Genomic DNA, 16,888 nt, shown 5'->3' with positions numbered 1-16,888 from the left:
TTCAAAAGAGATTGCCTCATCATGACCATCACAATTAAAGAAATCATGAAATATTACAGCTTTGTAGTGCCATTTATTAAGTTGTCCAGACATAAAATGTCGGTGTGCAAAGACTCTGGAAATTTTCTTGCGAATTCCTACAATCTCTATTCTAGCTGAGGGTGTGCACTCAGCACCTTTCCTTCCCTGCAAGATCTTTCTTCCCTCTCATTCACTCCAAGGAGTTAAGAGGGTTATCCCCAATTTTGGCTGCAACATCAGAATCGCTCTGGGTAACTTCCTAAAAATGCTGAATCCAGGGCCTGTACCTAGGCCTATGGACTCCAAAAGTCTAGGGGAAGGGCCTGGAAATCAGTATTTTCAAAATCTCCGGTGATTTGGATACTTTGCCAGAGCTGGGGGGGTCTCTGTGGGCCTGTGCTTATTCTATAGACCACTGTTAAATCTCCCAGCAGTGCTATTGAATTCAACAGCCTTCATCCTTCTGTTTTCACTTTATCATTTGTATATTTACCTGACCCCAGAATACTCTCTTACTGATTATGCCAGCATCTGCTCACATTTCTTGCTTTCCTTCCACCTCCTGCCGTCATCCTCAGCCACCTCACCATCCGGTCATGGAAACCCCTGAGCTTGAGATCCCATAGCCCTTCTCCCCACTCAATTCTGACTTTTATTTTGATTTGGTGTCACCCCCTATACAACTGGCAGCACTATACTCCCTCAAAGTCCCACAGAAGTTCCCTGCCTGCTGCATCCCCTGGCCTTCCTCATTGTCCCTCCCTCAGACCATCTGCACTTTGCTTTTCTCTAGAAGAGTTCCCACCTCCTTTGCTCCCAGAACACATGCCTTTATCAAAACTATTCAATTTAGCCACAGTCCAACGAATATTTATCAAGTACCCTAAATACCTGGCACTGTTCTACAAACTCCAAGCTAATGACCTGGTTTTCTAGATCTTGTTACTCAAAGTGTACCATAACCATCTCAGACTAGCAGCATTGGCATTGACTGGGAGCACAATAGAAATGCAAATTCTCAGGCCTTACCCTAGATCAACTAAATCCAAATCTGCATTTTAAACAAGATTCTCAGAGGATTTGTGTTCACATTACAGTTTTAGAGGCACTGTCTAGATTATTGAGGAAGATAGAGACAATTTAGAAGAAGCCCTCTGTTATGGCCTGAATGTTTGTGTCCCCCCAGAGTTCATATATTGAAATCCTAACCTCTAATGTGATGGTATTAGGAGGTAGGACTTTGGGACGTGATTAGGTCATGAAGTTTGAGCCCTCATGGTAGGAATAGTGCCATTAAAAAAGAGATCCTGCAGAGCTCTATTGCCCCTTCAGCCATGTGAAGACACAGTAAAAAGATGGCCATCTATGAACCAGGAAGTGGGCTTTCACCAGACATTGGATCTGCAGGCACCTTAATCTTAGACTTCAGCCTTCAGAGCTATAAGAAATAAGTGTTTGTTGTTTAAGCCACTTAATCTTGTAAGAGACTAAGACATTCCCTCAAATTCACTCTTTTCTGTCTTGAAAGATCTTTGCACTTTATCTACATTCTCTTCATTACCCCCAACTCAGCCCCCTCACGTCTGACACAAGGATAACGTTTCCCTCCTGGGGTGGTTGTGAAAGCTGAAAGGAAAAACACACATACAAGTCCTACTAGACCACTTTGTAGGTCCCTAACTTGGTTTTCTCACCCTTCCTTCCAAAAGGAAGGTTCTTGCCCTTGTTTTCCATTCTGTCTTCTCCCACCTGTGGCAGGACCTGATCTACCATTTCATTTTCTTCTCTCAAACTTTTTTCTGCCCTGGACACATTCCCCTTGCATAAAAACCCATCTCTGTTTCCTTTACCCTTCAAGAACCCTGACCTTGTGTTCCATGTTGGATCTTCCTTTCATTTTTATCCCTGAAATGGAAGACCAGTTGCTGCTTCCAAAGCTTCTATGCCCCGGCCCCATATTCTTCAGCGCCACCATGACACTTCCACTTCAACCACTGGAATTCACCTGATTTTGCTTTAAGATTACAAAGACTTGTTTGTTACTAGACTTATTGGCCATTTCTCAGGACTTAACTTTTAACTATTCCAGAGATTCACAACATTTCTTAGTTCACGGTGTCCTTGGGATCTCAGTAATTTTTTCATGGTACCCTTAGGCTAAAAGAAATAAAAGGACAGCCCTATTTATTCATGAAGCAATTAGGTCCAAACTTAACAGTAGTACTTTGCACAGTGTACAACAGATGTTGCTGTTTCCTTTAAAAAATGTAAAATATCCCGTCATGCCCCTGTGAGTTCAACATGGTGCCTCAGGGTGCCTTTGCACACAGCTGGGGACCATGATTTTATCCTATCCTCCTGTTGCCAGCCACTCTCACACAAAGGTCTCTTTCCGTAATTTATAGTATCTCCACCAATTACCACAGTCACTTCAACTCTTTTACGGGCTTCAATTCCTTTCAGTATCGTCTACTGCCTTTGACCAACTCTACCTGAGGATCACTCACCAGCATCTCAACGTTTCTACAAGCAAGTTTAGGATTTGTCTTGCTCAGAAGACAAGTCATTGTTTTTTCCCACTAATTATCATCATTTAGTTCAAAAGTGGACATTATGTTTGAGTTCCTTCTTGGGTTCTTTCCACATCTAGGGAGTCCTGGAGATTTGTGAACTGCTCCTGTTACCTGTATCTCATGGTTTTGTGTTAACAGTATCGTGATGCAAATTTTTGCTAACTCTGGTCTGGATTCGGAGAATTCCCTTCCTGCCCTCAGTCTCTCCCTAGTCCTTCCACTCCATCCCAAATATTGTTCCTTCTTGTCTGTACCAAAGCCTTAACTATCCCCAAATACGTTATGCTCCAGCTCCAAATTTCCTTTCCTGGCTAGTAGCCATCATACCCAATAACCTAGGCAGTATTTTGCTCTCTGAGCTGTCCAGGCACACCCGCTTCTATACTTTGTCTCATGTTATTCTTCCACCTTGATGATATTTCCATTTGAATGGGAGACAGCACAATATAGGACATTCCCATGAGTGCAGGAAGTTTAATTATGTTGGGCTGCTCTAACTAAGGGAGTGGGTACTAGTGAAGGTCTCCACTTGTCCATGCCCTTTTTCTTTCTAACTAAGCCAGCCTTTGGTGATAGTCCCCTTTGACTGCCCAGATAACTCTAGGCTTGGCCCTTTACTAGCTTTTGCAAAAGATACCAACTACAGATACTGACCTTTGCATATACATTCTTTATTATTGTTCCCTAAAAGGATGCCACCACTGCAATCTCCCTTTTTTAAATAATTTTTTTGGAACCCCAGACTCTATACAAAATAGGTGCTCAGAAAATGTAGTGAATGAAATCTTTTAAGTTTTAAAACCACACTGATCCTGACCTTGGTGACAATGAAGCATCATGTCCAGGCCATGGGCTGTCTTATTGGAAATACTTTCAAAACTATATAGTTTGGGTACTTAACAAGCTAAGTTTTGTTTCTTTAGAAACAAATCCCTTATTATGAAATCCAGGTATGCTTTTAAAAACATGGTTTTTGCATACAACTGATGAAAACTGTTTCTACAGAATTATAAAGAATATGTGTTTTAAAAAGAACATCTTTGTGTGTTTAATATGGCAGATAAGTGAATGTCTTTCCATCGTGCTCAGTTTCCCTTGGTCTCCCCCACTCTTCCATACTACAGACCCCTCCTTGTAGCATTCTGACTTTTCCAGCTATTTCCAATAGATTGTCACTCTTGCTGTAATTCTTCCCTTTTGATATTTACTGTTTTCTTTTACTCTTCCTCTACTTAAGGTCCAAGAGGTAGAATAATTAATATTATGTCTTTGTTAATAATATTCCACCATTGTCAGACTCCCATAAAACTGGCAATGGGATTACATATACATATGCATCAATAACTTACCCTTTTCCTACACTAAAAAGAGAGTTGGGGCTTACCTCTGGTTTTCCTTACCTAACACTACTTCCCCAGAAGAACTTCTTCTGTTTTTTGAGAACTGGCTCTGTGTGCAATGTGATTCCCATGGGAGCTACTGTATTCTTTATCTCCATCCCTTGGCTAAGGTAACTGGTCGCAGGGGAGGCATTGATCCAAGTTGGACCAATCATAACCTGACTTTAGCCACAGGTGATCAGTTTAAGGTTGCAAGTTTGGTCAATCACTTGACTCTCATAAGGCTTTCCTCGAGATTTTCCCAACCTGCTACTGGATAAAGAAATATAACTTAGATGGGGCTGGTGCCTATATTTTCTGACAGGGGGAAGCCTGTATGCTGTTGGAAAAGAATAGTGGTAATACACATTGAAAAGCAGGAGAGAGAGAGAGAGAGAGAGAAGAAAGGAGGGAGGGAGAAGGACTGAGAGAGAGAGAAAGGAACAGAAAGAAAAGGGGAGAGACACAGGTAAATAGACAGACAGACATAGAAAGGGCTGCCAATGATTTCTGACATCCATTTCTCCATCCCTTCCCTTCCATGGTATGGATGGTCAATCTTTCCTTATGTGATCTACCTGCGTGTTTTTCTAGTACATAAATTCGTTTGACATGGATTTCCGTCACTTGCAACCAAGAGAATCCTGACAAAAAATAGAAAGAGAAAATGCCAAATAAGAAAAAGGAACCTCTCTGAGTATCAGATATGAAAATGGATCCCAGAAGAAGGATTTTTCATATAATAACTGGAGAGGTTTTTAACTAACATAAGGATGCACTCACTTTTGGTGTATTTATTAGCAGACAGGCTCTACTCAAAGAACTATTCAATCATGCATTACTCACAAAACTCACTGAAGATAGGAAAGAAGAAAAGGTTTAGCATTCACAGGGAAAAAAAAAACACAAGAGAATACATGGTTAAACTGAAATGCAGTAAACAACATTTAATTTTAACTTTTAGTATGATTCTTTTCTCTGGCCCAAAGGAATAGACACATTTCAGTTATTGGGCTTATTTGTTTACCACTCTTGACAACTCTCCTAGTTAAATGTTCCAAACCTTTTAAGGAGTGAAAAAGAAAAGCCCTGGGGGAATATAATTTCAGGCTTGTTTTCAACTCCATGCTGAAATTCACTTGGGTTAGTCGTTTGAGGATGAGAGAATGGTTTCCATGGAAGAGAATAATTCCTTGACTCTAACTCAAAGGGAATTAAAAAAAAATGTGGACAGAAGTTGGCCTGTTTAGTTTCTTCTTAAGAAGGACAATTTTGGAAAATGAGCAAAAGTCAAGTATAGAATGTTCGCATTTCAGGCACAACCCATCTTCCTTCCCCCTTCCAGTAATATCTAGAGAAGATACCACCTTCTTTTCTGCTCATCAAAGCATCCACTCTGAATTTTCACTCCAATTTGTTTTTTTTTTTCTTCTACAAAGAATTAATTTATGATGCTTCTAAACTAAGTAATTACTGACATTTTAAATGCAAGGTGGGTATTCATACTGGGGTGTTATCTTGGCCATTCGAATTGAGAATTATTCATTCAGTCAGTCAACCAATATTAACTAAGAACCTATGATGTGCTGGGAACTATACTAGTATTGAGGGTCCAACTGTGAGCCAACAGACAGGCTCGGTCCATGTGGAGCTGATAGTCTCCACTAGCTCTCCTTTCTTTTCAGGAGGACAAAATCTTGGACTCAAAGGGCAACCATCATTGTCTGAGATATTCTTTCATACCTATGAAATTATTTTTTTAAACTTGCATAGCTACATAGAATTTATAGCAGCTTATTCGAGTGTAAATGTTGAAGGATCCTTGGAATTTTTTTTCTAGCTGAGCAAAAATAAATAAAAATGAAAATCTGACCAAGATTCCTGGTCCATGTCAATAAGCTGGCCCATAAAAGCTGTAACATTTAAAATTATTTTTCACTTTTAAGTTATGCTGAGGTAAATGTCAGCTTTTGAGTTTTCTGGGAAATATAAATAAATCAATGTAGCGTGCTCCCTTGAATGATAGTTCTGGTATTCTTTTATGAGGCTATCAACCGGAAATACCTTCAAACTTTAAAAAAATCAAGAAATTTGATAAAGGGGGCTCTACTTAAGGCATGCTAATGATGGTTGGGTTTGGCCAATGAGAAAATGTTTGCATTTCATCAAGTTAATTGAGATTATCATATCTGATTAAATTGAATAAAAAAACAATCACCAAACCACCACAATTTTAGGGTAAATCTTTGTACTTTTAAAAGATGTCAAGACCATTTAACTCAGAATAAATAAAATAAATATTGGTTACCACTCAGATGTGGGAAAGTAGCAATAATGTTCAAACTGGAGGTTTTCAAATAATTAGCAAAGGAGATCTGATTAAAAGATATGTGATTTGTCCTGTGGTTTGTTACTAAAATAGGGCAATAAATCATGGGCTTAATATTTCAACAGTCCCTTTGGAATCCAGACTCGGAAGAGCTGCCTGTGAAGATAAATACCACAGCGTGTCAGCTTTTTTTTCTTAATGCAAAATATATCATTTCAGCATCCCTGACTTGTCAAATGGAATGCAATGAGTCCTGTAATTCCAGAGGGCACAAACGAAATGATCAGACTTGTGGGTTCTATTTTGGAATTTTCCTTCCAGCATAATCCCTCCTGTTCCCTAAGCTTTTTTAAGTTGACACAAGTCAAAACTATTATTTTCTTTGCCTTTGGGGATGATTCCATTTCCTGACTTTTTCCCTTAAAGTTACCTAAATAGTTACCAATTAACACATAAAAGTACATTAAGATATATTGTATACACACACAAAAGAAAAACCAAAAAGTTTATTGCTTTAAACTGAAATCCCTCATTATTATTTTAATAGGCCTGAGAGTTGGGTCATCTCTGATTCTATAATTAAATTAAGCTAGCATTACTATCAGAGGGAGACGTTACAAACATTCTCGTACCAACTTTTTGTTTTAAAAATGAGGATACAGACTCACAGTGGTGAAATGACTCAGCAAAAGTTATACAACTAAAAACGGAAGTCATGCCTTCTCTGTTTAAATCCTGTGCAAATAGTCTTTTGGTAAAGAATGCTGACTATTTTCTAGGCACCACGTTAAGTTTCCCTAGATTATTTTATTGCATCTCACAACCAAATTATGAGGGCTGTGTGTAGATTATTGCCTTAATTCTCCACCACTTCCTGTAATGTGACTTGCAGGTCCCCTAAATAAGAGGTAAAATCTATTTTCCTATCACTTGAATCTGGGCAAATTTTATGACATGCTTTGACCAAAGAAGGAGGAAGAAGTTTATAAAACCTCTCAAAACACCTTGTCCATTGCCTCTTGCTCTCAAGTGGAATCCTTTTCAACTTCCACGTGAACAAGCCCAGAGTAGCCTGCTGGATGATGAGAGATATAAATCAGTCACCTGTCTTGACTCCGCTGACAGTCAGCCAACCTCCAAAAGCAGAGCTCCTAGGAGATGGAGCGCTGAACCAGAGACACATGAATGACTCCAGCCAAGACACATGAATGAGCCCAGTCAAGACTAGAGGAGCCATCCAGTTTAGTCAAGCTCAAATTGCTACCCACAGAGTCAAGAGCTAAACAAATTGTCATCTTAAGGCAGTAAGTTTTGAGGTGTTTGTTATGCAACAAAACTACCTGACAAAGATGGGCATGCTCTTAGCAGATCTGTCTGACTTCACAACCTGTACTCTTAACCACTGTAAGCCCCTGATGGCAGGGACTATGTTTAGGCTTGGTCCACACAAATTCCCCCACCAGTATGAGGACTATGAGAGGCCTTCAGTGACTTTTGATGAATGAATGATTATATAAGTGTATTTCACACTCTCTAACTCGCCCAACCTCCCAAAATTATAAATCAAAATATACCACATGAACTCTGTGGGTCAAAAGGAAAGGAGCCAATCCAACAGAAAAGTAGGTGATAGATGTGAATGGGCAGTTTGTAAAAAGAAAAAAGACTAAAATCTGCAGCCAGTTAAGCTAAGGATGCTCTCCCCTGGGGGCCTGATGTGCAGTGGTTGCAAAGAGTAGTGTATGCAGCCCATTGTTTGTATTGGTTGCCCTAAGGGTCCTTGGAGACAGCCCTTTCCAATGGACAAGCATTTCTGCTGGTGCTATCCTCATTCTAGGCTCCACAAAGGTATTCAGAGTGCCTTTGGAAAGCCCCAGGGCACGGTGACCAGGGTCCACATTGGCCAAGTCACCATATCCATCAGTACCAAGGTCCAGAACAAGGAGCATGTGATTAAGGCCCTACTCAGACCAAATTCAAGTTTCCCGACCACCAAGAGAGCCACATTTCCAAGAAGTGGGGCTTTAATAAGTTTAATACGAATCAATTGAGGACATGTGGCTGAAAAGCAGCTCATTCGCGATGGCTGTGGGGTGAAATACATCCCTAATCATGGCCGCCTGGACAAATGGTGGGCCCTGCACTCCTGAGAGCCTTGGTGCTTCCCTCCTCTTATTCATGCCCACCAATAAATCCTACTTCCTGTCCAAAAAAAAAAAAGAATACAAATGGCCAATACACACATGGAAATATACTCATTTCTGTTCATAATTAAAGCAATGGGATTTAAGATAAAGACAATTTCTACATATATATATATATGTATTACATATATATGTATATATATGTGTGTATATATATATGTATATATATGATATATATATTAAGAACAACATCCCCTCTATTAGGGTTACCCAATGGGGATTAGAAAAATTGACAAGAACATATTTGGACAATTCTTTCATTCTTTATTTCACTACTAAAGCTTTTAATTTATTTGTCATTTCTTATTTGGTGGAGAACGTAAAGTTTTTAGGAAAGTTAAGTCATTTATTTATCAAGAAAAATAATCCTATGTTCAAGTCAGAATATCGGAGGAAGACAGAGAATACTACCACAACTCAGTAAAGTTACTTCCTAAAACTGTAATTACTCCTGGCCCATATACTTCAGCTGGCTGACCACAGAAGGGAGAAAATTCAAGGTTGGCTTCTTTACAGCCTGCAACAGCAAATGGTGCTCATAGAAATCATCAAAAGGAAGGCAATGAGCTCCATCAAGCTGCAGCAGGAAGTCAAAAACTGCGACACACATTTACATTTGAAGTCAGGATTTCCTAGTTAATGCATGTATTTTTTTTTAAAGGCTTCATTAAACACAATGATTTGTGAACATTATCTCATTATTTCTCCTTACACTTCTATGAAGTGAGGACTGTTCTTACATCCACTGGATTGATGAGAAAATGAAAGTTCAGTGTGGTCACACAGCTATTCAGTGGGAGATTAGTGGCCAGAAATGACCTTTGACTCTAGACCCTCACTCACTCATCACTACTCACATCCCAATGGTCCATCCATTAGCAGCTGGTCAGGATTCACCCAGAGCTTTCACTGTGAAACACATCTTTCAATCCTTGGGATTGGCAGGGACTTGGGGAACTCAGGTGGATGGATACTAATGTTGATTTAGGGCCCAGAAATGATTGCTGGTGAGGTAAGTGGGAGGGTATATAAGAACAACAGCAGCCATGAAGGTTGATGTGAAGGAAGGGAGGAATGAATGGGACTGGCACAAGTGGGAGACTTAAAATATGAGAAAGGGGAGAAAACAGGGAGCAAAGAAAAGCAAAACAAGCCTCTGCAGAGGATAGTGTGGTGACCATGAGAAAAAAAGGGGAAATCTTTTCTTGAAGCCATGAAAAAGAAGAAATAGAGAGAAGACAAGATGTCGGGCGAGGCACTGCTGCAGTTGAGAAGTGACCCCCAGGGACATCACCATGGAGTCCCCTCTCACTAGGCTACAGGTTTTTAAGCTTGAATGTGATGCTGGGACTCATTACTGACAGTCGTCAAGAGCTCCCAAAGGGACACCCTAAGATTTTTCTCTCACTTACCAAAGTCACTTTTATTTTTATTATTTTTTAAAGATTTATTTATTTATTTTAGAGAGAGAGGGAGAAAAGGAGTGAGTGGGGGGAGGGGCAGAAGGAGAGGGAGAGAATCTTGAGCAAACTCCCCATTGAGTTCAGAGCTCGACGTGGGGCTCGATCTCACAACCCCGAGATCATGATCTGAGCAGAAACCAAGAGTCAGACGATCAACTGACTGAGCCACCCAAGCACCCCATACCAAAGTCACTTTTAAAATGAAAACGTAGCCCTAATGGTATGACCAAACTCAGGGTCAACCTATGGTTGTTGATGAAAAACACATTAAGTTAGAGTAGATTCCCCAACCTATCGTTGGACCAGGGGTCCCCAACTGGGGTTCACAGATCCTCACCATATCTATGGAGAGATTTCAGGGAGTGCAAGAGCTTGAATGGAGTTGGGGAATTTACATCTTTATTTTCACTCACCTCTAACTGAAAGTAACTGTTTTCTTCTGATGCCAGTATAGGCAGGAAAGGACAGGAGTGCTTTCCACAGGCCTGTACCTTGGGCATGGATAGGTACCCCTCCAGCTTGCAGATCAAGCTGTGAATAATGGAGCATATGCTGTATTTCCCATTTCAACTAAAAGGAACCTTAGCCTTAATTCCAAAAGGCATTTTGAGCAAAGGTAAGGATCGATGGCTCTCAAATTGTGCTTCTTTAACTTGAATGTGTAACAAGTCACCTGGGACTCCTATTAAAATGCAAATTGTGATCTGGCTGGTCTGGGATGGGGCAGGAGACTGCCTGTCTAACAGGCTCCCTGGTGATTTGGGACCCACACTTGAATAACCAGGCTGCAGAGCTATTTGGATGCAGAGTTTTAAGGGTCAAGCTTCGTCTTTAGCCAGGTATAAAAACGTCTTTGAAGCTACAATGTCTATGAAGCTTGGTGTGCATTTTATACCTCCTATGAACAATTACCTCAAAAATATTCTGTGGGTATTTATCAATTTAGAGAGTTACATAAATTGCTTCCACATCTGGGTTTTCATATCAATTTGCTGATACCTTTATTATTTCATTTATCATATGCTTTTATAACTTTGTGATACTTGTTCCCTGAGCGTGTGTGGTAACCACATCTTCATCTTCATCTCCAGTGTTTTGCAAATATTAAGTTGTTTTTTAAGGATTTTATTTTTGATTAATCTCTGTACCCAATGTGGGGCTCGAATTAACAATCCCGAGATCAAGAGTCACATGCTCTACCAACTGATCCAGCCAGGCGCCCCGCAAATATTGAACGTTTGGCAGGGAGTTTATTGGTGTAATGTTTCCTTTCTTGATCCTTGAAGTGTGGGTGCCAGCATTTGAAATGTATAGACTTTAACCTAAACACATCTGTATTTAATTCCCAAAGCAATTTTGGAAGATGAAATATCTTGTTAAATTTTCCTCATCACCCAAATACTCCTTTTTACCTGGGGCCTACTTGCTTTTTAATTACACTTCCGTTTGTCTAATTTAGCCTGAGAGGCCTGTTCATAACTCGGACCCACAGCAAAGATAGAACTGATACTGCTGGGTGCTCTCGGTCAAAAGATTTCCTGGCAGAACAATTTCTGGTTGTTACAAACGGAGTGATGGGAAGTTCTGATACATGCCAGCTAAGGGCATGTAGTAGAAATTGTGGATGCCTCCAAATGGCCATAAAACAAGCTGTGTGGTTCTAAATCCTGGTGTTTGGGCCTTCGCCTTCTTAGCAAAAGAATACAACTGTGTTCAAAGACATCAGGACTTTATCTGAAACCCAAATCCACAATCACAAAGGTGACGGGGTGAGTATTTTGAGTATATTTGGCCTGAAAGGGCCAGACCGGCTTGGACTTGTATGTATGTTTTTCTGAGAAACTCTTCAAAGCTTCTCTTTGTTTTTAAGATTTTATTTATTCATTTGAGAGAGTGAGCAAGTGAGAGAGCACGAGCAGGGGGGAAAGAGAGAGGGAGAGGGAGAAGCAGAACCCCCCCACCCCACCCCACCAGCCCCGCTGAGCAAGGAGCCCAATGCGGACTCCATCCCGGGACCCTGGGATCATGACCTGAACCGAAGGCCGATGCTTAACTGACTGAGCCACCCAGGAGCCCCAAAAGCTTTTAGTATGGACATGCTCATTCCTTCTTAGGGAGAAGCGGGTAGAAGCACCTGCTGTGGGATTGCCACCCCGAGGAGGAGTCCCAGTATCTCTCCTGCTCCAGTGTCCCTGCAGGGGGGATTTTTCCACTTAGAAGCTCAGTTTGGTCCTCCCTAGTTCCCAGCCAACCTTCTCCTCTGGGAGAAAATCTGCTAAGCCCCTGTGTGGCCTCCTCCGGTGGGATTCAATGTGGTACCTCACACTGTGTTCCTCCTGTGACGTTGAGCTTGTGCACCTCTTCCCTGTGATTTCTGCACCCATTCGTATAGTCCCCTGCTCCCCAAAAGGCCCTTCTGGCATGTCTGGGCCTGTTTTCATCCACACTCTGAATTCTTGGTTTGGGACTCTACGGCTATCGAGTTTTCCTCTTATGCTGAATTGCCGCATCTCTCTCCTTGGGGAGTGGAATCTTGCCAGAGGCTGGAACTCTGCGGCAACTCCAGATGATTATGGGTGGATTGCCTAGTCCTCCAAGTAATAGTCACCCTGTTTGTCTAACACAGTCACCTGCCAGAGAACCCCAGGACTTCTAACCCCTTGGTCCACCATTCATCTGAACTCTTCTTTGGGATGGCCCTTTTTGGGGGCCCTACTCTTCACCATGTACTAGAAGAGTGATCCTTGTAAAGGTTACTTCAGGTCATGTTGCTCCTCCATGCAAATCCTTCCAGCGGCATCAGCTTCACTCGGAATGAAACACAGAGGCCTACAACTCTAAAAGATCTGTCCCCAGGCCCGGAAGTCCCATCTCTGAGAGCCTCAGACAGAGCCAGCCTGCTGGTCCCCCAACAGAGAGCCCCATCCCTGACCCAGGGTCTTTGCATTTGCAAATCCTTCTGCTGAGCAAAATCCTGCCCCATGTGTTTGTAGAGGTCAGTCCTTCACTTGTAAGTCAGATGGCTGCCTCTCAGGGAGTCCTTCCCTGGTTACGTGACTTAAAATTTCAAAGCATGTTCCTCAACTTTCCCTCCATCCCCACTCCCTATTTCCCCATTTCTCATTGATTTTTCTCCTAACCCTTAGGACCACCTGACATACTACATATTTTACCAACTTTTTAAAAACTTTATTTGAGAGAGAAAGAGAAAGAGAAGGAGTGATGGGAGGAGGGGGCAGAAGGAGAGGGAGAAACAGACTCCCTGCTGAACAGGGAGCCCAACTCGGAGCTCCATCCCAGGACCCCGAGATCACGACCTGAGTCAAAGGCAGATGTTTAACTGACTGAGCCACCCAGGTGCCCCTTACCAACTTATTTTGTTCATGGTCTGACCCCCTCATCTGGAATGTGATCTCCATAAAGTCTGGGGCTGTTGTCATTTTTATCCTCTCCGATTTGAAAATATTTGCTGAGTAGGTCTCTAATAAGTATTTGTTTAATGAATGCATGAATGAGGGTTATTTTTGAGGGGGTAAAAATGAGGGGGTTATTTTGAGGGGGTTCTAAAATTGCGCTGATGGTTGCACATATCCACGAATATACGAAAGACCACTGAACTATACACTTTCAAAGAGTGAATTCCATGGCCTATATAATAAAGCTGTTGAAGAGGGAGAGAGAGACAGTACAGTATCCTAGTCATTGTAATGAAGGAGTTGGCTGTGCTTACCCTGCGTGAGTAGATACGAGGTCGTTATGATAAGCTTGGCTTGAAATCTGAATTACCAGGGGTATTTGCACAACGGTTCGAAAGCAGACCTCTACAATCAGAGGACCAAGGTTCAAATCCCAACTTCCTTACTTTCTAGTTGTTATTTTCTAGAGTTCTAGGGAAGAGGTACTGGAGAAAATCAGACAACTGTGGTTCAGCAAGGTTGCAAAGCCATTATTTCTCACCAAGATTTATTTTGACTTTCTCTGGCCTGTCAGGCAATCCCTTTCTTACACTGAACCTGACCCCTGCCCAGCCATTCCTTCAGGGCTCAGATCTATTTCAGTGGTTCACAGACAAGGCAGCTTCCCTGCCCCCCAAATCAGGTGGAGCTTGTTAAAAATAAATCCTAGAGCCTTAACATTTAGGAATCAGGCAGTGGTCCTCAAGGTGTGGTCCTGGGACCTCAAGCATCAGAATCACCAACCCTACAAGAGGCCTGATGAATTGGAAATGTGGAGCAAGGACCAACAATCTGTGTGTTAACAGGCCTTCCAAGTGATTCTGAAGTTGAGAATAACCAGCCAAGTGGAATCTGATGCTTGATAAGCTCCTCGCATGATTTTGACCTACTCGTTTGCATATTATCATTGGGCAGCTAGGGCTAGGTCAACAGCATGACACTGAATCACCTAGTTTGCAGTGATGGCTAACCCATCCACCAATGGCTAAACCATCCAACCATCTCCAAAGCAGAAACAGCTTCAGAATCCTCTTAGATGGACAGGCCCTCAGCAAAGAAACAGACAGCTCATTCAAACACATACAAACTCCGGCTACATGACTTTAATTTCTATTAGTTTACTCATTTGTTTTGTTTGGGGCACACGCTTGTTTTCAAGTCTACTTTATCATTTGATTCATTTAATCTGTCACCAAATATTTATCATGACCCTACTACATGTCAAGGCATCAACAACAGGGGAGAGAATGTCACAACCTGTGAGAAAACCTTTTGCAGGACGAAACTGATCACTAAGAGAGACTATGGCGTTAGTCTCAGGGGGCCTCAGCACTTGGGTAGACAACATCCCATACTGGCCATGTAGACACTCTCCTAAATGTAGGAGAGTGGACTGTATTGTTTACTGTCTGCGAGACCCGGTGACACCAAAAATAGTAAACATTTATTTGTAGCATGTTCTTAACTTTCTTGAACTGAAATAAGCATTTTTTAAATTCCTTGTAGGAGTCCAAAGATTCTTCCCCCCAAAACTATGATAACCCCAAAATAAGTCAGTGAAAATAAAAACAATAAAACTTAGCATCATCAGGGACCAGAGAGGAGCTCGGTGAAGATGCTGGAATAGTGGGAGCTTATAAAATATTAGTGTGGTGGACACTAGGTGCCCTTAAGCAATTTCAAGTTTTAAGAAATTATTTCGTTGCTTTTTAAAGCCCAAGTACTGGGTTTTGATTGTGCTTTTAAGTTAAGCACGCATTAAATCGCGTCACAATATGGATCTGAGAAATGCATCTTACCTCTCTCTATACCCTGGCATCAAGGTAAGATCATTGGCTAAGGAAGCCAGAGGAAGGTGCCAGCCAGATCTGCCTCTGTCTCTATTTCTTTTTTTAAGATTGTATTTATTGTGTTTATTTATTTGAGAGAGAGTGAGCGAGGGGGAGAGAAAGAGAGAACACGAGTTGGGGGTGGTGGTGGCAGGGGTAGAGGAAGAAGCAGACTCCCCACTGAGCAGGGAGCCCAATGCATGCCTCAATCCCAGGACTCCAGGATCATGACCTGAGCCAAAGGCAGCCAGCCGCCCAATCGACTGAACTACCCAGGAGCCCCCACTGTCTCTCTTTAAAGTTATCCAAGAGCATCAAGAGTTTTCCATAGAAAAGAGGGTTCCAGCTATACAAACACAATTGCGTTTCTTGGGCTTACCAGTTTAATATGCTCTCGCTTCTGGTATTTTTCACTGTAATACTGCTCTTGTCGAAGATTAAGCAGCTGCTGCTGTTGTTTGTCCTTCAAGTCTATTAACTTTTGGGTCATTTCGGCATCTAGGGCAGCAAGATCTTGCTCAATCGTTGACGAACCATGGTCAGGACTGCTAGGATCTGATCTGCAGAGACACAGAGCTTGACTCACAAAACGTGCGGGTCATAACAAGGTGGAGGAAAGGTTGTACACCACAGCCCCTCCTAGATAGAATGCTGTGTTGGGAAATAAATGTTTTAATAAACCACTTGAGATAGAGGCTGATATCCAAGGACAAGCCTAGCAATGGAGGGTCTCCAAGCACAGAGAGGGGATGACATTTTTAAGGTTTCATGTAGGGACAGAGAAGGAAAGCCAGGAGGCTGAGGACCCTGTGGTAGTGGTGGAGAGAAAGATAATCCCCCCACCCTAGGATCTTTTAAGGCTTTTATCTTTTATTTTTTTTAACAAGACATGTATAATGTAATTCTCAGCTATTTATGTCCTATAACGACTTTAGTACACTTGATATTGGTTGGATTCTGTCAGGGGAGTTGAAGAGGTGCTGAATTTTGCATCCAGGTGATACGGATAGAAAACAAAAAGCATGTGCAGACCCCACCTGCTGGCAACCCCCCCCCCCCAGCTGACATGTTTTGTTTCTTGGCATCTTTTAATAGCAAAGATACATTATTAAATACATTTCTTTGGGGGATATACCAACTTCATGGATAGCTCTACCAAAAATGGCACTTTCCTCCAAATGCTTAGGTTACAAGAGAAAGGAGATGCATGAGTTCATTGAAAAATATTTATTGAGTGCTTACTCTGTGCAGGGTGACTGTCTTCGAGTTATTCATAGTCAGAGAATTATACAGATATTGAGAAGTTTAGGAGTAATGTTAAAATAAATCAAAGCAATTCTCACTAACTTATCGTGCTCAAACATATGGTGTGAGTCCTTCAAATTTTGTGCTCTTACTTTTTTGAGGACACACAGAAAAGGAGACGGTATTGGGAATGGGGTATTAAGAGCAGGTCTGTTTTCTTCATTCATATGGAAACTTCTGCAGAAGGAAAACTAAACCACCTAAGATATCTAGCACATCAGATTCTGTCTCCATATTTTTCACTTGTGGCCAGGTGGATCAAGTGGAAGTTTCTTGAATCAGCTGGCCCTAATTCCTGTTGCTTTCACTTTGACTCAGGCCAGCATTGAT

At 41.7% G+C, this 16,888-nt stretch overlaps 1 protein-coding gene and 1 pseudogene across 5 annotated transcripts in view; one reads left to right on the top strand and one right to left on the bottom strand.

Moving 5' to 3' along the window:
• Positions 1-16,888, bottom strand: part of PLCB1 (phospholipase C beta 1) — a 661,698-nt gene that overhangs the window by 86,012 nt on the left and 558,798 nt on the right. For all 5 annotated transcript variants that reach the window (XM_045808882.2, XM_045808896.2, XM_045808890.2 and 2 more), the window contains one exon: positions 15,633-15,813. In XM_045808882.2, coding sequence (XP_045664838.1) covers positions 15,633-15,813 — 181 coding nt within the window. The remainder of the gene's footprint in view (positions 1-15,632; positions 15,814-16,888) is intronic.
• Positions 7,976-8,094, top strand: LOC123800939 (small nucleolar RNA SNORA70; annotated as a pseudogene).

Source organism: Ursus americanus, chromosome 22, assembly GCF_024610735.1.
Source record: "Ursus americanus isolate L20-20 chromosome 22, mUrsAme1.1.p, whole genome shotgun sequence".
NCBI lineage: Eukaryota > Metazoa > Chordata > Mammalia > Carnivora > Ursidae > Ursus > Ursus americanus.
This window is presented reverse-complemented; position numbering and strand designations above follow the sequence as displayed.